This window comes from Zophobas morio, unplaced genomic scaffold, assembly GCF_036711695.1.
Source record: "Zophobas morio isolate AGI-343-1 ecotype UQ-CSIRO unplaced genomic scaffold, CSIRO_AGI_Zmor_V1 ptg000044l, whole genome shotgun sequence".
Classification (NCBI taxonomy): Eukaryota; Metazoa; Arthropoda; class Insecta; order Coleoptera; family Tenebrionidae; genus Zophobas; species Zophobas morio.
In genome coordinates this window covers 5,617,712-5,640,801 of record NW_026972149.1, presented here as the reverse complement: position 1 = coordinate 5,640,801, position 23,090 = coordinate 5,617,712, and the positions used below count along the sequence as shown (strand labels likewise).

The window sequence follows — 23,090 nt, the reverse complement described above, 5'->3', positions numbered from 1 at the left end:
TCTGTAATTATAATTACGCTGGCATTTGCCACTGACCCGTTAAATATGTGATAATGCTGATAAATAAAGTACATCAAAACACTTTATATATTTTTGTTGCTCAATGACAAAAAAAAAATATAAAAACACCTAATTACGTCTGTAGGTTTTTTGTCCTTATGGGTCTTTTGGTCACTTGCGCAGAACTGAACGTTTTTAAGAACGCGACTACGCCACCGATGTTCCCATATCGATTTAAATCATTTCCGTGCAACACTTGAAAAGATTTGCATACTATATAGTTATTAAAAACAAAGTCTAAAATGAGCGTGGATCAGTACTAGTAACTAAACGGAAGTGTAAACTTTCTCCAAACCTAATCAAACTTCCCTACAAGACAAAGAACATTTAAATTGTCATGACATTCTATAAAAAAGCGCAAAATTAAAAAACCTGACAGTAGTTGCTTGAGTACAGCGCTTTCATCAAAAAACCGCTTGCCGTGGCGGAACTAAAGTTACTTTTTTTGTTTAGCAAAGTGGACAATTTTGTTTTTCTCCACGCTATTTTTATTCGCTAAAAACATCTAATTTTCAGAAGAATGTTTCATCAGACCTGCATTCTGTGAAACCTTCAATTATTACAAACGGTAAATACGGCAAGTGGCAATATAACAGTGCTAAATAATGAAGGTCATTTGTTTTATTTCAAGAAAACAACCCATTTTAAGTGCTAATGACAATAATTTGTAGACGGTCAGGCTTTGTTTGTAGTTTTATTTAAGTAATTTTAAATTTGGGTGAACTTCAAACAAAAAAAAATACTTCCCTGGCGGTGTTGCAAGTTCGTGAAATACGCAAATGCAAGTTTTATGCGTATTTTGAAAGCGACAACTTTTGAAATCTTGTTGTATAGATCTGTTATTTGTTTGACGTGTATTGTGTGTTGCCTAATCAATAGATGCTAGCGATATAAATACATTGATCCTTGAAGCAACAAGTAACTAATATCCTGACACTAGACACATGGTTTGTTGTTATTTCTAAGTATATTATCATCCGTGGTATTTTCCCGAGGGATTTTCCCATCGTTTCAGCACATGTTTGTAGCCACTGGTCATCGCAAAACAACAAATACTGACAACCTTGAAAATCGAAAGGAAAGGAAAGAGAATTTAGATCAATCTTTACAGTTTGTGGTGAGGTTGTGGTTGCGAAACGCCTATCAATCGAAAGCACATAAATTTCCTTGCACACAAACGCAAATTTAACGAAAGAAACCGTCAAAATCTCGCGAAAAATGTCCCAAGCCGGTCGTGTTGTTGTTTACGGTGGTCGCGGGGCCCTCGGCTCTAAATGTGTCTCTGCCCTTAAAGCCAACAATTTCGTAAGTGTTAATATCAATTTTTATAAATAAAACTGATAATTTTTTATTAATAATTACAAGTGGGTCGGCTCGATTGACCTCAACGAGAACCCAGAAGCCGACTTAAACATTGTTTTGGAGAAGGATTCAGACTTGGTGCAACAGGTTTGTTTGCATTAATTATTTGTAACTTTGTGTGTACTATTGGAATTTGTGCAGGAAGGCACAGTTTTGGATAAAATTAAATCGGCGTTAGAAGGGTCGAAATTGGATGCTGTCATTTGCGTAGCTGGAGGGTGGGCCGGGGGAAATGCAGCGAAAGGTGAGACAATCCGACAATTAATTCACCAGATTCTGGTAATAAAGCACAAAAAATTTGATCCAGATTAGAAATCTTATATTTGTGAAATAAAATACATATTTTTTCTAATTAAAAGTTGTGCAACTTATAATGTAATAAAATAAGTAAACCACGGTCAAACAGTTTTGACAGTCGCTTTCACGTGACGTCACGTCAGACATAACCTCAATTTGGCGACAAATCAAACTTCTGAGCAGAGATTGACGTTTGACCGTTTTTCAATTAAATTTTGCTTTTATTGGAATAACAAGACAGTTGTTTGAGAAATTTTTGACCAAAGTTTAAAATGTATACTTTATACGTAGACATTTTTCTTTACTCCAGACTTAATAAAAAATTCCGACCTAATGTGGCGCCAAAGCATTTGGAGTTCTTTGATCAGTGCTTCTATCGCTGCTCAGCACCTCAAAACCGGGGGTGTTGTGACCCTCACTGGTGCCAAAGCAGCTTTAGAAGGAACTCCCGGCATGATTGGGTATGGAATGGCCAAAAGTGCAGTCCATCATTTGACTAAGTCGCTGGCGGGAGCCGATAGCGGTTTGCCTGAAAACTCTTTGGTTGTGGCTATTTTGCCCATCACTTTAGATACCCCCATGAATCGAAAATGGATGCCTAAAGCAGATTTTACGACTTGGACTCCCCTCGAGTTTATAGCCGAGTAAGTAACGAGTAATCATTTATTTATGGCTTAATGGGGATTCCTAGGCTTTTCGTGGAATGGATCCGTGGGAAAAATCGACCCGAAAGTGGAAGTCTTCTGCAATTGGTTACTAAGAATTCGAATACTGACGTCATTCCCGTGCATAAATATTAAGGAGATTGGGATCAACGTTACGGACCAAAGCTAAATCATTTTTGTGTTACTTTTGAATATAGTTTATTGTTAAAACCGCAGATCTGAATAAAGCAAATCAAGTTGATTGCATTTTTAATGGGTGATTAATAACAATGACGAGTTTGTTGAAAAATATTTAATTTTTTTACATACAAATTTTATATTAAATAAGTATGGAAAAAAAGGTTAGAATTAGACTCTCTCTCTAGCCGAATTCTAACAATGTGTTGTCATTAAAGAGTCAATGTAAAAAATAAAAATTGCAGTGTTGACTCATCAATGGGTTTCACATCACTATGCAAGAAAAATCTGCATTTATCTAATATCAAAAATGCGTAGTCAACCATTTACTAGGGCTAAGGCCGTTAAAATAGTGCCATGTGTATGACAGTTTTTCTCCCGTCAAATTTAGCCCCCCATTCTGCGTCGTCCGACTCCCATATTATTTACATTATTAACGTAGGCTTGGTTGCCTACCTTCACACGCTGTTTTAAGTATGACTAGCCACTTCAAAAATCAAACTTTAAAATACAAAATAAAAACACCAGTGAGTCAGCATTCATGTACAGTCTGCACAATACCGTTTTTTGAGAGTGCAAGTTTGCAATTCGAGCCAGGTACGAATGTCGCAATTCATACGATTTAGAAACGAGTATTTTGTGCGACTTGTACACAACACTTGCGTAATAAATTTAGGCACTATAGACGTTAACTAGTCATACCAAAAACGCTTTAATAGTTTTTACCGTCGACGAGCCCAAGGTGATTTTTTTTAAGTGGAGCTTGGTTAGGTGGTAACACAATTCTTGGGCTAGTGACAGGAATTGTTGGAGGTTAACGAAAAATGGGGGTTCATGCCACATCAAAATAGAAAATATGAAAACATGCAAAAATTCATACAAAATATAATAAATTTGAGGGATTTTTACACATGGCAATGCTCTAACCGCGTTGGCCCCGGCATATTTATGACTACAAAAATGTATAAAAAATTTAAGGTTTTTTTGATTTTGTAAATACAACGGCTGGTCAGTTTCTTTTTGATAATACTTAAAAAATTACAAAAACAGTTACAATACTACACATTTGCACAAAATACAGCACTATACATTAAAAACAATTTAACACAAAGTCAGTGCAAGTAAAATAAGTGTTCACGGCTATTTTTTAAGATAAAATTAGTTAAAGCTTAAATGGTGCAAAATAACATTGTGAGATAAAATAATAATCCATGACCCTATTATTATATACAAAATGAATTAACTTATTCAGGCCCCGTAAAATATTCAGGTCTACTGATGGAATAGGAAGTACAAGTCATTAAAATAGAAAATAAAATAAAAGAGGAAATCAGAAGTTTAAAATTTACAATGTACTATAAATTATTCTAGAATAATTTAAAATGCAGAATGATTTTGACATGTTATTTTACATTATCTAAAAGCGTCTGATACTTTTAAGTACCTAATCTATCTACATAAAACCTCACCAGTAAATAAGGCTTTACGACGGTTCTAAATCACAGTAATAAATACAAGAAAACAATCTCCTGGAAATTAGTACCAAACGCTCTCCCAAAACTTAAACTAAATTTACATCGTTTGATATTTACCATTTTCTTTTACAACTCAGCTTTATAAAAATATGTCAAAAGAGAATCAAAAACAAGTACTATTCACTCTAAATAAATGCTGGAAAATGCTAAAAAGTGGAAATAATTACCTAGGTCACAATAACAAATAGGTTTATAAAAATTTGTACTATTTTATAAAATTCTGTAATAAACTATGAAATCTTGGCGTTGCTGTTATTTGAAACATAAAAATCACAACCTACTCACTTAATATTGCAACAGATATTAGGGACATTATAAAATGGGGGGAGGAGTGGTATTCCTGCAAATTAAATGTCAATCCTCGGTCGGTATTGTAAAGTCAATGGGGGATTCTGAAATCTCCATCGTGTTACATAAACAAATTTTAAAGTATGATCTTTCCCTAATAGTTCATCATTGCAAAGTATATCGATCTGGAACAAAACAAAAAAAAAATAATAAAATTTTTAAATAAAACCAAAATCGCCAAATGGTTGTGAAACCCTACATTCACCACAATGTACTCACATCTCTGTACTTTTCCATTCCATTCAGAACTTTTTTCGCGACGAATTTCTTCAAATGTAGTATCGTAGCCTGCGCCGAACACCGAATAAATCGTCTTTTCAGCGTCTTTAAATTTGAACTAATACATTCTAAACAAACATTAACTTGTTCATCTTGCCGGTGATAGTCTGATTCAGCGTGCACGTCTGCTGATGGTTTTTCTTCCTCTAAATCGCTGGGATTTGGAGGAATGTCTTTCGGACAAGGTAAACCTCTTTGGTGGTAAAATTCTCTCTCCCGTGTTATCTCATCTAAAACCACCCATTAGCACCCAAACACTCACCCACCGCCCCACCACTCACTTTTTTGCAGCTCTGGTACTAATTTATACACAATGTCTTGCATGGTTCTATCGAAACTTATGTATTGTAGAGGATGTGATTGATGGATTACAATATTGCATGTTGGACAGGTATTGTTTTCTTCTAAATGTTTTACGAGACAACTCTTGCAAACTAAAATTCGTTTATTGTTAATTAAATCATGAAAAACTTACGTGTTTTACTTACAGGTATGAAGACATTCTGTCACTGTGGTGGCGTCAATTAGGTATCCTCTACATATCTTACATGTTATATGACTGTTTAATGTTTTCAGTTTTATTCTTCTTTCCATTATCATAATTCATAAAAAACCATAATTGTAGAGAATTTATTCTAACCCTAATTGACACACACAAACAAAAATTGTTGATAGACTAATGTGCGCATGCCCAAATGTCAAAAAACGTGTTAATAGTGACTAAAGTTTCAAAGACGGTATTTTTAGACGCGTCAGCAAATCCCGCCAACTGGAAATAAAAAACCACGACCTAAATAATGTTAATTATGATTCAAATAATTTAGGTACGTACAGAGATTCAGATTCAAATATTTAGCAATATTTATTTCAATGAATAGAACTGTATATGCAATAGTAAATATTCTAAAAAAGAAACGCATGCAATCGCATGTGTCGTCTGTGTAAGGAAATTGTATGCATTTTTACAGCAATGGTTTTTATGCTCATTATCAAGCACTAAAATATGGATAATACGAATTAACCTTGAGTTTTTTACCAATGCGTCTTGATAATTTGTCATGCACTAAAGAAAGTGAAAACACGTATCATTACGTATGGTAAGTATATTGTTGGGTATGATATGGTCCACAAAATCTGAATTAAAACCAAAACTTTGTGCTTCACATTACTAATTTACATTTAATTTAACTTAAAGCCAAGATATTTTTAGCTTTTATTTTGAATAGTACTTTTTTTCAGTAAACTCAGATTTAATAATTCCACCAAAAATACCCCCAAAGTTTTTATTTTACAAAATATGTACGTGTTGAGAATCCACAAAAAGAGCAGGAGGTCGCATAACAGTCGCAGAACATCGCACATTTAATCACCCGAGTTCCCAGAGCTGCTGGTCAGCGACCGAGACTGCGGCGTTCTGGAGATAAAGCGATCCATCAAGCTACATTTCACGTAAGTATCTTTTTTAGCAAAATATCGACATTACGTCATCAGTTTTTTGGAGGGGATTACCGAATTGCGAATTTTTGCTATCAACATCAAGCTTCGAAAGAAACGATTATTAATAAGTGCGTGAGAGAGAAAACTTATTTTCAGTTCTGATTGTGGTTTTAGAGAGAGTTAAATTTGCCGACAAACGATAACACTGTAATAATAATGCAGAACTAATTAACAACCTAACAATTACTGTAATAACTGAAATACATCCTATTTAATTATTTTGAAAACCTATTGTGTTGCACTTTTCGTAAAAAATAAAACGCATTGCAATCACTCTTGGTAATGTTGGCTGCAATTATTCCTGAACCAAGAAACCTACATGCGCTATCATTGTCGCTATAAACATTAGCAGTTGATAATTATTTTTTAAATTGTTTCCTTTTACTTTTGTGCACGTTTAGAAGAGTGCTTAAATACCGTCAAAAATGAGACAAACTTTCAACATGATTACCAACCATCAACATTCGGGTACTAAAATACCTATAAATTAAATAAAAATAAGTACGCTTTATTGTTATAGAAAGTAAGATTGAAAACCCTCATGCCGGTACTTAAACATTCGTTTATCAACCCACTCGTGACGCAACACATAAAAAATTTGACTGATTAGTTGAAAAATCAAACGCATGTTAAAATCGCGGGCAAAATTGATTTTTGTTGCTAAAATTTTGAAAGTGTTGTAAAGTTACCGCTCGAGACTTTCTCCAGCGATGGGTGGTCAAAAGGAAAAAGACAGTTTGAGTACATCATACTATCAACTGATGCGTTATGTGGGACAAAACTCCAATTTTACTCTTACTACTTATATACTTTAAAGAGCACGTTACCACCATGCCTGCCCATTCACTGTTCGCTCGGCCAGAAGTGGTGTAGTGCGGTCACTGTTTACGAATATGTTTATTGTGGTTACACGTGCAATAACGGTGATTTAATTTCTGAAAAACGTGGAAATTATGGACTTATATATTGCTTTGACAGTAAGATTTGTTTTGTTTTTATTTTTCTTACGTTGCCGAAGTAGATCAAATCCGTAAAGACACGTTTAAACTAGGCTAAACCCGGCATTATTTTAAAGAATAAAGGCAAAGTGTATCTTAGAAATTTCCCGCTTAATTGTAATGTGAATACGTTCACTATTATTGTTCTATTTACGTTGTGTATCGCTTTAAATGGGTATAAATGACTTTTCACCAATGTGATGGGCACGTCTCGGGACATTTTTACGCGTACCGAGTAATTCATTTATGACCTATTGTGTTTTATGCTCGAATAAGTACCTGATGTGCAAAATACAACAACCTAAAAATTACTAAGTCACAAAAATATCAACACACGGAAATCAAAACATTAAAAAATTAGAAAAATTAGTTAAATTTCAACTTAAAATATACCATTTCTATTCATTTAAAGTATTGTGTGCCATAAGTATACAGTTATATCTACTTAATAGTAAATTTATATTCTACTAACAGAATTACATGTTTTAAAATGCAGTAAACGTGATGTTAACAGTTTCAAAAGGCCAATATCACGTCGAAACAGATTTAAAAAAAATCTTAATATCATAGTTTTAATGACGAGTAACTGTTTAATGAAATCAAAACATTAAAAGTAAGATTGTCAGTCTCTTTTCACCATAGCTTTCACTCTCTTTTATCTAATTGCTCGTTCTAAATTTTGATTGGAACACAAGTTTTCCATTTCCGAAGGAATTTCCCGATAAAAATGTGATTAAATATTTTACATACATCAATATGTCATCGTTTGTCTGTCAAACCCTCAGTCTCGGTGATTTAACGCCAAGTAAATTTATTTTCCCGATGAAAGTCTGAGTATATAAAAAGTTGGGCATCGATGCTGTTTCAGATTTTTGTTTTTCAGATTCTCTTATCAATATGGACATGGATACCACCCTGCAGCGCCGAAACCAACTCGTCGACCCTCCCTTCGCGCCTTAAACGAGAACCGCCCATCTACCACTCCATAAAACACTCGTACGGCCCGCCCCCTCGCCGTAAACCCAAACCCATTTACGGCCCGCCCCCTCGCCCGGTGTACGGCCCTCCCTCTAAACCCAAACCGGTTTACGGTCCTCCCAAACCCATATACGGGCCTCCGACACCCGTGTACGGGCCTCCGAAACCCGTGTACGGGCCTCCGCCCACCAATTACGCGCCGCCCTCTTTCCACCCGCCTTCGCCCAGTTACGGCCCGCCCTCCTTCCAGCCGTCGGTGCCTTCATCAGGGTACGGAGCTCCGTCTCCCAGCTACAGTCCTCCGGTGCCTCCTTCCGCTTCGTACGGCGTTCCCGTTCAGTATGCGCCGCCTTCGAGCAACTACGGACCGCCTCCTTCGTACAACTCGTACGGACCGCCTCCGTCGCAGTCGTATGGAGCGCCGCCGTCGCATTTTTCTGGATACGAGTCGCAGACGACTTCGTATAGTCATTCGTCCCCGAGCTATGGCATCCCGGAAGTGACGTACCACCAAGCGTATGACATTCCGCAGAACTTCCACACGCATCCGCTGACGTATGACACGTCATCGGCGAGCTATGGCACTCCAGGTGCGCTGAATTCGTATGGAGTGCCGGCGACTCAGCACGAAGCACCGATTCACTATGACTCGCCATACCATAGGACCGAGCAGGTGGCACCAAGCGGAGAAGTTTTTTCATCAATTACGGATCCGTATAGTGCTGATGGTAGTAACAATTACGTGAAGTTTGACGAAACGACGAGGAATACCTTGGTTAAGTTGGAAGCGCCTGATCCCACGGTGACATATGGAAAAGTTGAAACAACTTCCAAAGTTCCGAATCATAATTATGACGGACCGGGGGTTCAGGATGATTCTTTGGAAACGTATATCAACGACAGGAAGAAGCAGTTGCAGAAATTGAAACATTTTTACAAGTTGAAGAATTTGGATAACTATTCTAGTGACGTGGAAGTACAAAAATCGCATTCTTTTGACTTTTACGGCGGGAAATCTCACGGTTTGAATGAAAAGAGAGTTCCGCATCGTAGCCCGTATAGAACGCATTATCATCATCTTCACTACCATCACTAACCTTCACTTTGAATATATTTATTTTCACTAATGTACTTTGTTTATGTAAATATTTATGTGACAAAAACTGTATTATCAATATTTATTGTACTGACTTTACCAAAGAATTAATAAATAAACTACATTGTTGACTACATTTTTTTTTGTTTATGCTTGAGTGGTGCCGTGACCAGGATTCAAAGTTCAATTATAACTAATAAATTAAATAATAATGAGTTGAAATAAATAGATTTCTGCTTTGTTTCGCGCCACTTATTCAGCACATGTCAAAGAAATACCTTATCAGTTTTTTCAGTTAAGTGTATCTCAGTCGTGTTTCCCACGGTGAAATTTGCATCTGTTCCATTAACAATGAAAATTTCTCTGCCTTTATTTATAGTAAGACAATAAATAACTGTTTTTCAATAAATAATCAATTCAGTGTCTATTCCATGTAATTAACTCTGTGAAATGCAACTCCACTTTGATGAAATATTTAGACGACCAAGCTAAAATCGTGAGTGCAAAATTAATTCGACATGCCAGAAACCAAGAAAATTTTTACACTGTGAAATTTAATGACACAAACACTGTGGAACTGATCGGAAATTACACCAAAGGAGAAATTTTCTCTTTTTTCGGCACCGCTTACGCCGTGATGGATCGAGAAGTCTACAAAATAACGCAAAATAATTACAGCAGGATCCACATAATCCTACCGGATGATAACATAATCCTTTTAAAGGTAAGTCCAAAACTTATTTTTCCCCCTTCAAGTTTACTTCTAGAGCATCGAGTTCCAAAACACGGGTTTCTTGGTGTTCGCCACGAAAACAAACCTTCTACACATCTTTGGCTTTAACAACAAAACCAAAGACTTTTTCAAAATTCAAAATCTCGTCCACTTGAACGTCACAGATATGGAGCTCTTTGAATGCCAAAACCAACTATACTTAATTGTTGCGAATTACCAAAGTTCTGATTTTACATCCATCGTGTAAGGCAGCTACTTCGTGGTAAACATTTCACCACTCCTTTTTTGTAGGGTGTACAAATTCATGCATTCGCATTTTGATGAAACCGAGAAATTTTTTGCCTCAGGTGCCACAAACTTGCACACTTTTCATAACAACGGAAGCGAAATTATAATGGTTCTGCAAAAATCTGGAGTTTGTTGGACATTTTGGTTAATTTTGTTTTGTACAAGGTATTTTTTAAGGTGACGGCGTCTTTGTATGAGTTCAAACATGACAGAATTCGGAAAATTCAAAAAATTGACACTGATAACGCTGATGAAGTATTAAATTATAGTTATTTTGGAGAACAGTATTTGATGATCTTTACTGACACGACTAGTGTTAGCGTGTACTTTTGGACCGGTATGTATTGTATAATAACCAACCAAATCGTGAAGTTATGGTCAATTCGGTGTGGTTTTACGAGATAAAACGTTGCACAGTGTTGACATTATATTGTTTCTGTGCAATATAGTTAAATTATTTTTCTTAAATTATGAAATCTTTTTTATATTATTAATAACGTCAGAATTTTAACGTCTTATTTGAATACCAAGTTTAAACTGTGAAGATTTCCCGCCCATTTGCTATTAATTAGTACACTCACTGTCAAAATTTAAGTACAATCGGAAATTTTTTATTCCACATGAAACATATAGTCTATATATTGAGTGTTTACAATAAAATTTGCTTTCAGGTTCCGATTTACTGTTCTGGGAGCAATACACCACCGGATTTGCCCTAACAGGAAGTAAATCAGTGTTTTACATCAACAACAGTCCCTATCTTCTTGTCAATAATAACGTAATAACCAGTCATTTAAAAAACCCTCCACTAACAGCTAAAATTTTAGACCAAATTTGTAATTTTCACTCTGTCAGATAAATTTTTACAAATTTACGATTCCGAGTTCAACTCAAATTGGACGAATATATGGACCCACAAATTTATAGGTCCAAATGTGTTCGGAGTTTCAGGAAAAACTGTACAGAACAGAGTAGAAATAAAAACGGTTTCTGTTTCCATAGGCGTCGCTGAACAACGTTAGTATTCTATTTATATCACAAAACAGTCAAAAAGTACAATCTTCTAGACGAAAATGTTGTCGAAGAGAAAAAATTGTCCAGTTGCTTTCTAACTCTGGAGAAAGCTGTTTACGTTCTTAGGAATAAAATTACGGAATTAGAAAATAGTAGTAGGTTATTGATGAGAGATACAGATGACGACACATCACAATCTGGTGTGAGTAAGAGTACAACAAAAATGTCATCAAGTGAGAACTAGATGTTAAACAAAAGATTTAGCACACTTGTATTCTTAGTAAATATAAAAAAAAATATATTGGGCTTGGTAGGTATAACAGTAACTACAAGTTAATATTTTTCAGTTTTCATTTAGAAAATGGGAAGAATTACAAAATAAATATAGTACCATTAAACTTAAAGCGCATAACAAAAAATCACAAACACTGGTATTGGTATAATTATTGTAATATTGTTACAATATAGATTTTTTATAGGTTATAAACAAAACTGCGATTCTTGATTTTCCACTAGGTGCCAAAAAAGTTACTGCTAAAAATATTCATTTTGACACCCTTAATAACCAAAAATGGCAGCCACATAAATGGCTTTCTTATAGTCTGCCACAAATTGTATCTGGACCTGTGAAAGCTCACGTTCTTCACACTGACACATTGAAAACAAATCAACCACTCTTCAATGGTCGGTAGTATCAACAAAAACCGAAATAATTGTCTATTGTTGTCATTCCAGATCTCTTACTAGCAAATGGAAACCAGATTGTTTCCGGTTTTATTACCACGAATAATTTACAAGCAAATGATATTGAAACTAAATCATTAAACAATATCTCTGTAGACAACATTTACTACAAGAGCCAACCTGTCACTATTCAAGGTCTAAAGTCATTTCCAGAACTTAAGGCCAAGAATATAGATACTGCCACCATAAACGGAGTACGGTTATATTTTGGTTATTTCATAGTTTAACGATATTGTTATAGATACCAGGAACTCGAGTCGCAAAACTTCTAACTAATTCATCTATTCTAAAATACAGTTTTGCGGAAAACGTGAAAATCGATAATCTTTGGGTACAGAACATAGACGGTGTTAACTTTGACGAATTCAGAAATTCTGTCTTCCGTATTGGACACGGAGACACTATTGACGGCAACCTGATTTTTACACAATTACAAGCTAAAGAAATGTTTTTTAAAACACTAAGCAACCAATCAAGCTTTTTCACAACTTCCACCAATCAAACAGTAACATCGTCTATCACTATTTCTAAAATTTTTGCTGAAAATGTCAAGACCACGACGATAAATGGAATCGATTTTAGAAACTCGGTGGCTACTTTCAACGACAACACCATCATTGGTACCACCGCTGTCTCGTTTTTTCCAAATTCTACTTCTCTTTTTAGGTCCTGTTAGCATTAAGCACCTCAATGTTACAAACAACCTACACCTGAATGGTACCGTAGGTCGAGAGTTTTTGTTAATCAACGACACCCACATTGTTGGTACTAACGAATCTGACTTTCTACAACGATATAACGGGAACGTCACCATTAAAGGAAACTTGATTGTCAAAAATTTTGATTTAGGAAAAAATGCGCACATTTTTGTGGCGGGGAAAGAGTTTGACCCAAAAATGGAGCAGTTTTGGACGAAAAGTACCCAACAAACGATTCATACACATTTTGAGGCACGAAATGGAATGTCGGTACCTCATCTGTTTACTGAGTTTATCAACGAAGTTAGAGTGAACGATTATCTACTAAATGGTACAGAACAAAAGAAGGGCTCTAAATTTTATTTCGAATCAGTGATAGTGAAAGGAAATGTGTTTTTGAATTCTAGTGAACAACACTCGCCGAATTTTGAACGAATTCAAAAGGAAGGGGTACGAACTAATGGTACTTTCGTCATAAGCGGCCGTAAAACTTATAGTAACACGTTGAAAGTGGACGCTCTTGAAATTAGTCATCTTCAAACTAGAAATAGTACTATAGTATTGAAAAAAAAGCCACTGCAAACGTTTGGTAAGAGTAATTTAATATCACGAATCAACATTATTATAGACTTTCTAGGACCACGAAGAATTTCTAACTTGATTGTTAAAGGCGACTTCACTTTTGACAATATCACAGTTGAAACCATTAATGATGTTGATCTTCAAAACTTAGTTGAAAATACGGTGTACATTGACGTACCACAAAACATATCAAAACTCACTTTTGAAAATATTACAGGTCAGTGATATTTATTTTGAGGTTGTTCCTAGAACGAGAATTTCAGGTCACAGCGTTTTTGTTAATTCCGAGTTAAATGGCAATAAGATGGATGCTTTGACGGCAAAATTGAAAGTCGTTGACACTCTTGACGAAATTGATTTTGTCTATGTGACTGACAACGTCACAATAACAAATGTGGAGAAATTATCGACAATCAATAATAGAAAAGTCAGTGACCTCTTGGCAAAAAGCGTAAGTAATTTTATTTAATTATTTTCAAATGATTGTCGTTTAATTGACGATCGTTTTAGAGTGCGCAATATCAAAATAACACCATTCATAACACCGTAAAGTTCCTTGGCAAAGTAAAAGTCAAAGATCTATATATCGTCAATGTTAATAATGTTAATTTACAAAACCTCTCCAAACGAATGTTATACAAGTCTTGGAACCAACCAATCGTGGCACATTTTACTTTCACTACCTTGAAAACAAGTGAGTTTTTTTTTTAACTGTATATGTACTAGAAAACTATACCGAAATTGTAGCTAACTTGATAAGCGAACAAATTAATGACTTCAACATGAAAAACATAGTTGACGTTTCGAGTAGTCAACCACAAACCATTTCTGCCTCTCATGGTTTGACAATATCTAGCCGCACCAAAATCAAAAATTTGGTTGGTAACTTCAGCTGTGATATTAGTGAAAGCTTAAATAATTTGCACAATCCCCTATCACAATTTTGGAACAAAGTTACAGTTATTGGTAACGCAACATTTTGGGATAGAGAGTCATTAGTGAGCCGAATTTTCGACAAAGTTGTGACACGTGAAAAAAATAATCCCGTAATAGAGGGACAAGTGAGTTACTTAAAACACAGAGTGTATTGTTTCCAATTATTGCTTTTTTAGGTAACTTTTACTAACCACATTTCTGTCAATAATATCACAACGTTGAAAACTATCAATGACGTTGATATCATGGAAATAATAGAAGATGCCTTTTTGAACAAACCAGATATAGAACAGGTAAATCTTCTGACCGTCAAGGTTTATTTCTATTCTATGTTATTTTAAAAGGTCATAACAGGCCGAAAAACCTTCTCCCAAATAGAAGCCAATGAAATGAAAAGTTTGCGAAACACCAACGTTTCGGCAATAAACGATATCAACATTTTGGACGTCCAGTCTAAAATTGTCACCAAGAACTCAATCTTAAAGGGACCGATACGAGGGCAAAAGGTATTTTTTGGAGGATTGCAAACCGACAAGATTGAAGTAAGTTTAACATTATCATTTTATCCCTACTATTATTAAAATTTTAGACTGATTTTATATCAGGAATCGAAGCGAAAAACTTAGTCAGTTTTGATGATCCAAAGAAAGTGCCAAATGCCATGTTCGAGTCGCTAAGTGTTGTTGATAATTTTAATATCACTTATATCAATGGAATGCCACTTGATGTGCTTCTAAACGAGCGGCTTTTAAAAGACGCACCGAAGCAAGTGGTGATAGGAAATTACTTTTTTAGGAAAATTTCGTTCCGTGGTGAGTTATATAATTAGTATCAATTAATACTTGTCTGGACTTTGTTTTGCTAGGAAATATTGAAACACCTCATATCAATGATATCAACATCGACAATATGGTTTATGATAAAGGTACCCAAACAATATCAAGCCCGAAAAGGTTCATCAATGATTTGATAATTGCTGGTAACATGAGAACTGAGTTAATTAACGGCTTGGATCTTTCAAAGTCGTACGAACAAGCTGCATTGAAAAACGAGAAGACTAATTTCACAGGGATAATGGTAAGTTTTTCATTATTACTATTATTATTTTATTAAAAAAAAATTTTGTTAGCGAATGATGAAACCAATACTTCTGGAGGGTAACATCCAAACTAATTACATAAATAATGTTCCTATGGAGTACATGTTGGACACTAATGCTAAATACTCTTTACAAGTCGAGGCTCACCAAATACACGAAATCACTAAAATTCTTACACGTTTTATCCATAAATATCTGAACTCAACGATAAGTTAATTTATTTCCCGATTCAATGAACGTTTCACTTTCACGATTGTTTTCAGGATTGCCAACTGAGATAATATATTTGGAAAAATCAACAGAACTGCAAATTCCGCTACCCAATGTAATAAATGCTCGTCTCGCAGAAACCAAAAACGAGATTCTCATTCACTTAGAAAGTGAAGAAATTGGTAGTTTTTGCGGTTTACCTCAGACATGTAAATGTCCAGTTCAACAAACAATGCAAATTGCATCAGAACGCTCTATCAACATTTTTATGAATAAGGCAACGCAAAGAATTTACAGTTATTTTAACGACGATATAATTATACATGTAATCACCCACAGTGTTAGCACTAGCTCATACTGCAGGTATTTCAAAATATTTTTGTAATAATTATTGATGTACTAACGCGGAAAGTGTTCCAGGACGAGCAAAAAGAAAGTCATCAATGAAGTATCTAGTCTGACGTGGAATTTGCCGCCGCGTGAAAATAGTACTGGAGGATTTTTCATTCACAGAGGTTTTTTCCACGGGTTTATAAGCGGTGTTGAATTTTTCACGATTTATGGAAGAACTTATGTAGTTATTGGAATTTATTATGATCCGGTGTTGGATACGCACAATGCAGATACATTGGTGCTTAGATTTAACGGTGATAAGGTTGGTAGCCCCGACCGTGAAGCTCCCTGCGGTTGAATAGTTCTAATTTCAGACTGAACTTGAAGAAATCCAAAAAATTCCAACTGTAGGGATGAAAACAGTTTCGCTATTCCCTACGGCACAGGGCGTTGTTTTAATAATGGGAAGCGAAATATCTGACTTAAGTGATAATTTTACAAATACACACATTTTTAGATTTAATCACCAAAAACAACTGGTATTTTAAATATAATTTTGTGTTTAACCTACAACTTTTTTTGTTTTTTGTTTTTAGTTTGAACTTTTGAGAGACATTCCCACGTTTGGAAGTATATATGCAGAAGGAGTTGTGCTAGAAAGAGACAGTCTGATCATTTTAGCTAACAAACGAGCAACTTTACTTATTCTAAAATACCAACCCGATTTTGACAATTATTATTTATATCAGACTTTTAAATTGGATTACTCGATATCATCGTTGTCCGTCTTTTACGCAGAAGGTAAATATATGTTACAATGTTATACGTATTATTGATTTGAAGGGTAAATTAAAGTGGCGCAATTTACCATCACCCACACCACAAAAGTCAAAATGTCAGATAACGTAGATACCACTATTACAAGTATGCGTATTTTCACACTTTACTCATAGACTAACGTCATGGTACCACTGTGGTGACAAACACATTCTGAAATTACTTGTTTTTGATTGATGGGAGTTGATGATTTGCGCCACTATTTTTTAAAAACGAAAGACGCGATCTTACATTTGTAGTTGTTGATAAAACCCACGTTTTCTACAAACAAGACATAATGTTTTCATTTGTATTATAAATATTACAACTGAACTGTAAGTGCATCGTGTTTAAAGTCTCCGTGCGTTAAAAATGTTAGTTTCACCTCATTACGAAACGATGAATTGTTGGTTGCCTATCTTGCCAAACTTCGTATAGCGGGAAAATGTCTCTTATGATCAGATAGATAAAGGGCACAAAATAATTGCTTGTGTCGTAAAATTACGTCATGATTCTAAAATTACATTGTAATTGTATGCTTTTTAGCTGTATTAATTCATGAAGTACTTTTTTAGGATTTGGGATCAGTGACGCTTATCTTTGCTTGGTGACCACCAACGGCGAATACTTCATTTATTCATATTGGTTCATAGAAGGATGGAAATTAGAATTTTCGGGTGAACTAGATGACGTAAGAGTTTTAGTTCCGTTCAAATTAAATAAAAAATCTTACCTGTTGGCGCCTTCTGCCAAACGCAGTTCTTTACTTACCCTGGTGGAACACGACTTTAGTTAACTTTTGTGTTTGTGTTGTTCAAGTATTTTGTATTCTTTGTTAATAAAATAAAACACTCACAGCTTAAAATATGTATTCAATTGGTCAAAACCGGTAAATTAAATTGTAAGTAGTTAAACTTAAAAAACAAAACAAAATGAACAAGCTTACACAAGACCATTTACAGAGACACTCCAATTAATATTTCCTAATGCTACTCGATTTATTATAATCGAATCTATCTGAATAATTGTTGATTCCTGGTGGTGGGGGGCAGGTGGGGGCCATGCTGGAATTTCCTGAAAATTGTTGGTTCAGCGAAGATCTGCTCGAAGAACTTGAACCCGGATTCCACCTATATTTTTTTCAGTGAAAGTGCATTTTAAAAGGTTGGTATTGTTTACCTGTCAACAGTGGGCGGGTCTGGACGCCACGTTCCTCCTTTTGCAGCCCAAGGCTTCTGATTGTTGGAACCAAACTTCGTTTGGGACCCCACCGGATGATTCCAACGGTCAGACACTACAAACATGATTAAGTCACAAGTTTGTTGAAATAGTTGAACTAAGTACCATTTGGTTCAGAGTAGTGATGATCTCTGTCAGACTTAACTTGAGACGACACGTGTCTATCCCTACTGTCAGACATTGGTCTAAAATGCGGACTTCTATCGCGCTCCGTGTATCTCGACTCTTTCGTCCTAAACAAAACAAAGTAGTCATTTATTTATAAAAGTTGCTACTTTACCTCAGCGATAGGTTTGATTCAGATTCCCTAGATGGAGCGTCTCTGGAATCTCTCCCCCTCACGTTATCAAACGATCGATCATACTTAACGGAAGTGTTTGAGCGATTTATGGATGAAGAATGATGTGACCGTTCGGAATTAAAATCACGTTTTTCCGAGAAACTCTCATGTTTATAAGGCAATCTCTTAAAATCTTTGGGAGCCGAGAATTTTTTAGTCTGTATCGGACTGTAAAACAACAAACTCAATCCTAACCAAAAACACCGTTAATGGTAGCGTTCGCGACTTACCTTGCGTGCGGCGGCGGCTCGAACCGCGGCGGCTCCTCGAAGTGCCTGTCGTTCGTGGGCCGCTTGCGCTCCTCGAAGGGCTCCTCGCGCCTGTAGGGGACCGGCAGCGGCCTCTTCACAGCCCTGCGGTCCTCCTCCAGACGCATGCGCGATCTCTGCAGCTCCATCTTCTCCATTTCGAGTTTCTCGCGCTCGAGTCTCTGCCGCTCCCGCTCGAGCTTGATCAACTCGCTCTTTTCGCGCTCGATCCTGTCGCGTTCGAGTCGAAGTTTTTCGCGCTCGCGTTCAAGACGCTCGGCTTCGTTTCTTTGTCGACGGGAGATTTCGCGCATCTCGCGCATGCGCATGGCTTCCTCGTGCCGGCGTCGGCTGTCTTCGCGCAGGGCGCGCTCGCGGTCGCGCATGCGCTGTCTCTCTCGCTCCTCCTACAAACACAGCGATTATTGCGTTTACGGGTGAACACAAAAAAATTACTTTGATTTTATCAAAAGTGAGGACGCTGACTTTGTGTGCCGCTCCCCGGGAGTCGGCTTTGGGGAAGGGTCGCTCTCGGTCTTTTACGCGCTCCTTAGAGGGCGTGCGCCGTCGACCACGGCTCGACCTGTCCGAAGTCATAGACTTCTAAAACAAAAAAGCGAATGGGTGGGTGGTTTTTGTGGCGGTGACGATTAATAGTTTCTGGAATGTGATTGATAATTTTGGTCGATTGACGTTCGCGTGAGAAAACGAAGAGAAAGAAATGAAAGTAGTGTTAATTGATTGTCCTGAATTGTGTTATAGCACGATCCGAAAAATAAATAGAAAATTGGAACTAAAGATGTAACGCGTCTTAATTGATAGGTGATATTCGAATTTCTTCCAGAAAACACAGCATTAACCAAAACTACAGATAAAACAAACAATAGTTACCCTCCTTTCAGGGCTGGCGCGACTTTCAGCTTTGTCTTTATCATCGTTTTTCGTCCCTTGTTCAGACTTCTCTTTACCCTCGGGACTTTTCTTAGTCTTATCTTCTTTCTTTTCGCTAGTCTGTGCTTTCTTATTTTCTTCGGTTTTATTTTTCCGCGCAGGATTTAAGTTATCTGCTTTTATATTTTCGAACTAAATAAAATTAATAAGTAAATAGTAACATCAGTTAAAAGTGATCATACTTTATCTATTTTGATAATTTGTCCATTAAATTCGGTGTTATTGAGTTTTGCGATAACATTTGAAGCGTCTTCGGCTGTTCCCATTGTGACGTAACCAAAGCAACAAGATCCTGGGAATCTTGCGTTGACAACGACTTTAGCACATACGACTTTACCACATGGCGAAAGAAGTTGTTTAAGCTCGTTTGCGCGCGTATTTTTTGGAACATTGGTTATCCAGAGTATTCTCGGATTAGATTGCGGCTTCTTTTGAGGATTGGATTCTTCAGTAGCTCCATTGCTATAAAAATCATGACAATAAGAAAACTGAATTTTCTCAAATAACATATAATGAAAATATTCATTCATCAACTTTCCAGAAATCTTTGGCAAAAATCATTCACCCAATAATGCTACTGTGTCTAAATACACTAGAACTGGAATCTGTAAACTTCCGCTTGAACAGCTCTTTTTACCTTGAAACACCACCATACCATAACTCTCTTGAGAATAGAACAATCCTTCAACCCACTAACAAATATGAGCTTCATTATCTGATCTATCGATCAAAATCCATGATCATATGATCAAAAAGTATCTTTGGCCCAAAGTGGGTTAAAGAAACAAGTTGAAAAGTCCACTGCTCCGAATTATGAGGTCTTTCCTCGATATCAATGAATGATTTGTGCAATCAAGTGAGATAAAAAAAGTTAGGGCCTTTTTATGGCATAACAAAACCAACCTAGAACTTGCTCCAGTTTCGGCATCTTGATTTTTCTTGGAGGCCTCTTGTGGAGAACTGGTTGTAGCAGACTCCTTGGATTCCTCAACCTGGCCCTGTTCTTTTGCAGCTGTTGTCTTCTCATCTACAGGAAGAAATGAAATCGTTGTGATTTATAAATCTTAGCCAACAATATCGATTCCCCGGAACTCTAAGTATTTAAAACGGCTTAAATTTTGATACGGCACTTCACTTAATTTTAAACACCAAATTCATGCAAGTTCTTCAAACGTGATTTATTCAAGGCGATGACTACCGATAACAAGAAAACTAAAGTACAAGTGTCGCCAATCCCTTTAGCACAAAATCTTCCTCACAGTAATCCGCACTTCTCTTCTTCACTATTTACACTATTATCACTCTTCTTAGAAGACGACGTTCCTGAGTACACTCGAGATTCTTCAGTCCAATCACTAACACTATACTTGTGACTTTAGTTTTCATGTTATTTCACATCAAAGCCTAGAATCGCGATAAAAGGCATACATCAAACAATCACTTACCTGATGATGTGATATTTTTCTCTGCATTTTCCTCGTCTAGTTCCACATTCTGAAAAATCGGAAAATTAACAATCACGAAAGGTCCGTCTACTGCACTACCTCTTCATTAATGTTTTCCTCTTCTTCTAACGACAAATTGATGGCCTCTGGTTCCTCATTTTTATCAGCAATCCCGCTCTCCTCTCCATCATCATGACCAGACTCCTAACAAAATCATAAAAAAAATAACAAAAACCTAGGGTAAAAATCAAGGCAGATTCATACACTCAAAATTTCGAGGTGACGTCATCAACTCGTTTTCACACAAATTTTGATTAGCGCAAACATGAATACACGTTATCTAATAAACACACAAACCTCAGTTTTCTTCTCGTTTTCGGCTTCGTTTGCGTTCTTCTCCATTTCTTCTGACTTGTCTACACGCTCAGCCCTCTCTGATTCATCCTGGCTTGAATCATTCATTTCTTTTTCGCCGCTTTTTTCCGTTTTATCAGCGTCTAGTTCGGTTTTTTCACTCACGCTATCGTCACCTTGATCTATAACGAAAACTGATAATTACAACGATTTTGTTTGTTTTAGCGGTATTTACATGATGACGACGTCGAAAGCCGCTTGTTTGGCTTCTTATCATTAATGTCGAAAGTGTAAGTTTCAATATCAACTCCCTCATTTTGGAGCGCCTATAATGAATACCGAGGATGCGATTGTGTAACAGATTATTTAATATCTACCTTTTGGAGTCGTTCAACGAGGTCCTTTTTTACTCCATTTTTATCCAAACCTCTCTTTTCTAACTCGGCTCGGAGATCAACCACACGTAATTCGGATAATTTTTTACTCTCACCTTCTGACATTTTCTACTTTTTTTAATAAAATAAAGTCCGCATTACTAATTTAGCAACAATTACAAGCGTTGACACAATACTCAACAGCAACACACCGCAGTATGGCCGGAAGTGATGTCGGCCATCTCTATAGTGACGCCATGTTTGATTGGTTGATGAATAGCGCGGTTTTTAAAAATGTGACGAAGCTGTCATTCTGAACGTTGCTACCACGGTTGTAATCTACCACCAATAGAACGTTGTTACAACGCTACAACAGTAAAAAATTAGTCGTAGATTATTTGGACAGAACTTCCCTCGCCTATAAAGGACAGTTCAACAAATCCTGCTTCTTTGGAAAATGAGAAAATTAGATTTTACGATTTTTATTTTGTGGTGATTTGTATAAAGTAAAAACCAGTGGTCCCGAAGAGATTTTAGAGCATTCGGTTTTGCAGTTTCGAAGCAATTTTGGGTAAAAAGTCAATACGGATTCATAAACCACAAATGCAGGAGCATCTTATTTTATAAAATTTATATAAAATTTACTAGTGTCAATTAGACAACTATACATATAAAATCTGATAATGCTAGTTTAGGAAATTACCTAATAAAAATTGACACAGACAGACAGATGACAGGCAGACGGAAATACGGGATCTACTTTTTCGTACTCAAACGGTCATGAAACATCTAAAAAATATGAAAGTAGCGATTTGTCGGATGGACCCTATTACTTTCTTAGCGTTCGTTCGGGAACTAAAAACGTTCAACTTTTGCAACATGAGATTTATAACTATTGTACAAATTCACAAAAAAATATGCAAATGTCGAGACAAAACTGCAAATTTTCCGAAAATTTGTTAATAACAGTAAAAAGAATCTTCAAATTTACACATTTTTGGTATACATATTTACATTTAGGTACTAGTAGTTGACTCCGTGTTGAGTTTTTAGCCAAAACGTCCAGATTTTTGGAAAAAAATCCTAATTATAAAACAACATTTTGCATTTTAATTTTGAATCTGCCAAACTGAATGGTTTGAAATCTTGCAGATGTTTTAAACTTACGATAAGCATAATACATTTTTAATCAAAGTATATTTGTTTATCCCCTCCAAAAACTAATGACATCACCTCAAAACATTGCTGAATATATCCTATCTCAAATGTGCTAAATATGATGAGTCTATACTTGCGATTTATTTTTAATATATGATGTGTCTCAGAAAAATTAATGACTGAGTTGTTAAAAAATAAAAATCCAATCAGATTTAGGAATTTAACTCGTTACTATG

General features: G+C 36.0%; 5 protein-coding genes across 9 annotated transcripts; 3 read left to right on the top strand and 2 right to left on the bottom strand.

The window, feature by feature from the left end:
- Positions 1 to 995: 995 nt before the first annotated feature.
- LOC135141750 (dihydropteridine reductase) lies at positions 996 to 2,625 on the top strand. The gene is made up of 5 exons (XM_064073142.1): positions 996 to 1,365; positions 1,426 to 1,509; positions 1,564 to 1,666; positions 2,030 to 2,363; positions 2,411 to 2,625. Exons 1-5 carry the CDS (start codon positions 1,279 to 1,281, stop codon positions 2,517 to 2,519), a joined length of 717 nt encoding a protein of 238 aa, XP_063929212.1. The 5' UTR covers positions 996 to 1,278; the 3' UTR covers positions 2,520 to 2,625.
- Positions 2,626 to 3,430: 805 nt separating this feature from the next.
- On the bottom strand, positions 3,431 to 5,415 carry LOC135141751 (polycomb group RING finger protein 3). Its single transcript, XM_064073143.1, has 4 exons — positions 5,212 to 5,415; positions 5,005 to 5,157; positions 4,664 to 4,953; positions 3,431 to 4,569 (listed from the first exon to the last, which is right to left on the bottom strand). Exons 1-4 carry the CDS (start codon positions 5,321 to 5,323, stop codon positions 4,444 to 4,446), a joined length of 681 nt encoding a protein of 226 aa, XP_063929213.1. The 5' UTR covers positions 5,324 to 5,415; the 3' UTR covers positions 3,431 to 4,443.
- Positions 5,416 to 7,057: 1,642 nt separating this feature from the next.
- On the top strand, positions 7,058 to 9,423 carry LOC135141482 (uncharacterized). Its single transcript, XM_064072615.1, has 2 exons — positions 7,058 to 7,197; positions 8,102 to 9,423. The coding sequence occupies exons 1-2, from the start codon at positions 7,174 to 7,176 to the stop codon at positions 9,290 to 9,292; spliced, it is 1,215 nt and encodes a 404-aa protein (XP_063928685.1). The 5' UTR covers positions 7,058 to 7,173; the 3' UTR covers positions 9,293 to 9,423.
- Positions 9,424 to 9,598: 175 nt separating this feature from the next.
- LOC135141748 (uncharacterized) lies at positions 9,599 to 17,685 on the top strand. The gene is made up of 27 exons (XM_064073134.1): positions 9,599 to 9,670; positions 9,714 to 10,016; positions 10,060 to 10,268; positions 10,317 to 10,440; positions 10,491 to 10,650; positions 10,985 to 11,091; positions 11,141 to 11,330; positions 11,381 to 11,529; positions 11,675 to 11,758; positions 11,807 to 12,011; positions 12,063 to 12,265; positions 12,313 to 12,691; positions 12,738 to 13,358; positions 13,407 to 13,568; positions 13,615 to 13,802; positions 13,862 to 14,045; positions 14,099 to 14,412; positions 14,464 to 14,580; positions 14,632 to 14,829; positions 14,877 to 15,099; positions 15,153 to 15,364; positions 15,417 to 15,597; positions 15,650 to 15,959; positions 16,017 to 16,251; positions 16,304 to 16,468; positions 16,526 to 16,730; positions 17,321 to 17,685. Exons 1-27 carry the CDS (start codon positions 9,644 to 9,646, stop codon positions 17,539 to 17,541), a joined length of 5,676 nt encoding a protein of 1,891 aa, XP_063929204.1. The 5' UTR covers positions 9,599 to 9,643; the 3' UTR covers positions 17,542 to 17,685.
- LOC135141749 (SAFB-like transcription modulator) lies at positions 17,598 to 21,948 on the bottom strand. 5 transcript variants are annotated; one of them, XM_064073135.1, is made up of 14 exons: positions 21,700 to 21,948; positions 21,558 to 21,648; positions 21,326 to 21,504; positions 21,068 to 21,172; positions 20,969 to 21,017; positions 20,427 to 20,550; positions 19,706 to 19,985; positions 19,464 to 19,655; positions 19,029 to 19,175; positions 18,555 to 18,979; positions 18,265 to 18,492; positions 18,090 to 18,217; positions 17,925 to 18,039; positions 17,598 to 17,875 (listed from the first exon to the last, which is right to left on the bottom strand). In XM_064073135.1, exons 1-14 carry the CDS (start codon positions 21,820 to 21,822, stop codon positions 17,719 to 17,721), a joined length of 2,343 nt encoding a protein of 780 aa, XP_063929205.1. In that variant the 5' UTR covers positions 21,823 to 21,948; the 3' UTR covers positions 17,598 to 17,718. The 5 variants fall into 5 exon arrangements, with proteins under 5 accessions (XP_063929205.1, XP_063929209.1, XP_063929206.1 ...); XM_064073139.1 differs by having other exon boundaries at positions 17,598 to 17,819; XM_064073136.1 differs by having other exon boundaries at positions 21,068 to 21,169.
- Between the last annotated feature and the right edge of the window lie 1,142 nt (positions 21,949 to 23,090).

Excerpts from the sequence above, each read along its gene's own strand:
- LOC135141750 (XM_064073142.1), top strand. The coding sequence starts at position 1,279 with ATGTCCCAAGCCGGTCGTGTTGTTGTTTACGGTGGTCGCGGGGCCCTC. Across the intron at positions 1,366-1,425 it reads CCCTTAAAGCCAACAATTTC|TGGGTCGGCTCGATTGACCT; the intron begins GTAAGTGTTAAT and ends AATAATTACAAG. Across the intron at positions 1,667-2,029 it reads CGGGGGAAATGCAGCGAAAG|ACTTAATAAAAAATTCCGAC; the intron begins GTGAGACAATCC and ends TCTTTACTCCAG.
- LOC135141751 (XM_064073143.1), bottom strand. The coding sequence starts at position 5,323 with ATGATAATGGAAAGAAGAATAAAACTGAAAACATTAAACAGTCATATA. Across the intron at positions 5,158-5,211 it reads GACAGAATGTCTTCATACCT|TTTGCAAGAGTTGTCTCGTA; the intron begins GTAAGTAAAACA and ends AACGAATTTTAG. Across the intron at positions 4,570-4,663 it reads GAATGGAAAAGTACAGAGAT|ATCGATATACTTTGCAATGA; the intron begins GTGAGTACATTG and ends GTTTTGTTCCAG.
- LOC135141482 (XM_064072615.1), top strand. The coding sequence starts at position 7,174 with ATGGACTTATATATTGCTTTGACA. Across the intron at positions 7,198-8,101 it reads ACTTATATATTGCTTTGACA|ATTCTCTTATCAATATGGAC; the intron begins GTAAGATTTGTT and ends TTTGTTTTTCAG.
- LOC135141748 (XM_064073134.1), top strand. The coding sequence starts at position 9,644 with ATGAAAATTTCTCTGCCTTTATTTATA. Across the intron at positions 13,803-13,861 it reads GTGACCTCTTGGCAAAAAGC|AGTGCGCAATATCAAAATAA; the intron begins GTAAGTAATTTT and ends CGATCGTTTTAG. Across the intron at positions 14,046-14,098 it reads TTTCACTACCTTGAAAACAA|CTAACTTGATAAGCGAACAA; the intron begins GTGAGTTTTTTT and ends CCGAAATTGTAG.
- LOC135141749 (XM_064073135.1), bottom strand. The coding sequence starts at position 21,822 with ATGTCAGAAGGTGAGAGTAAAAAATTATCCGAATTACGTGTGGTTGAT. Across the intron at positions 21,649-21,699 it reads TCGTTGAACGACTCCAAAAG|GCGCTCCAAAATGAGGGAGT; the intron begins GTAGATATTAAA and ends TATTCATTATAG. Across the intron at positions 19,176-19,463 it reads GCGCCAGCCCTGAAAGGAGG|AAGTCTATGACTTCGGACAG; the intron begins GTAACTATTGTT and ends TTTTTGTTTTAG.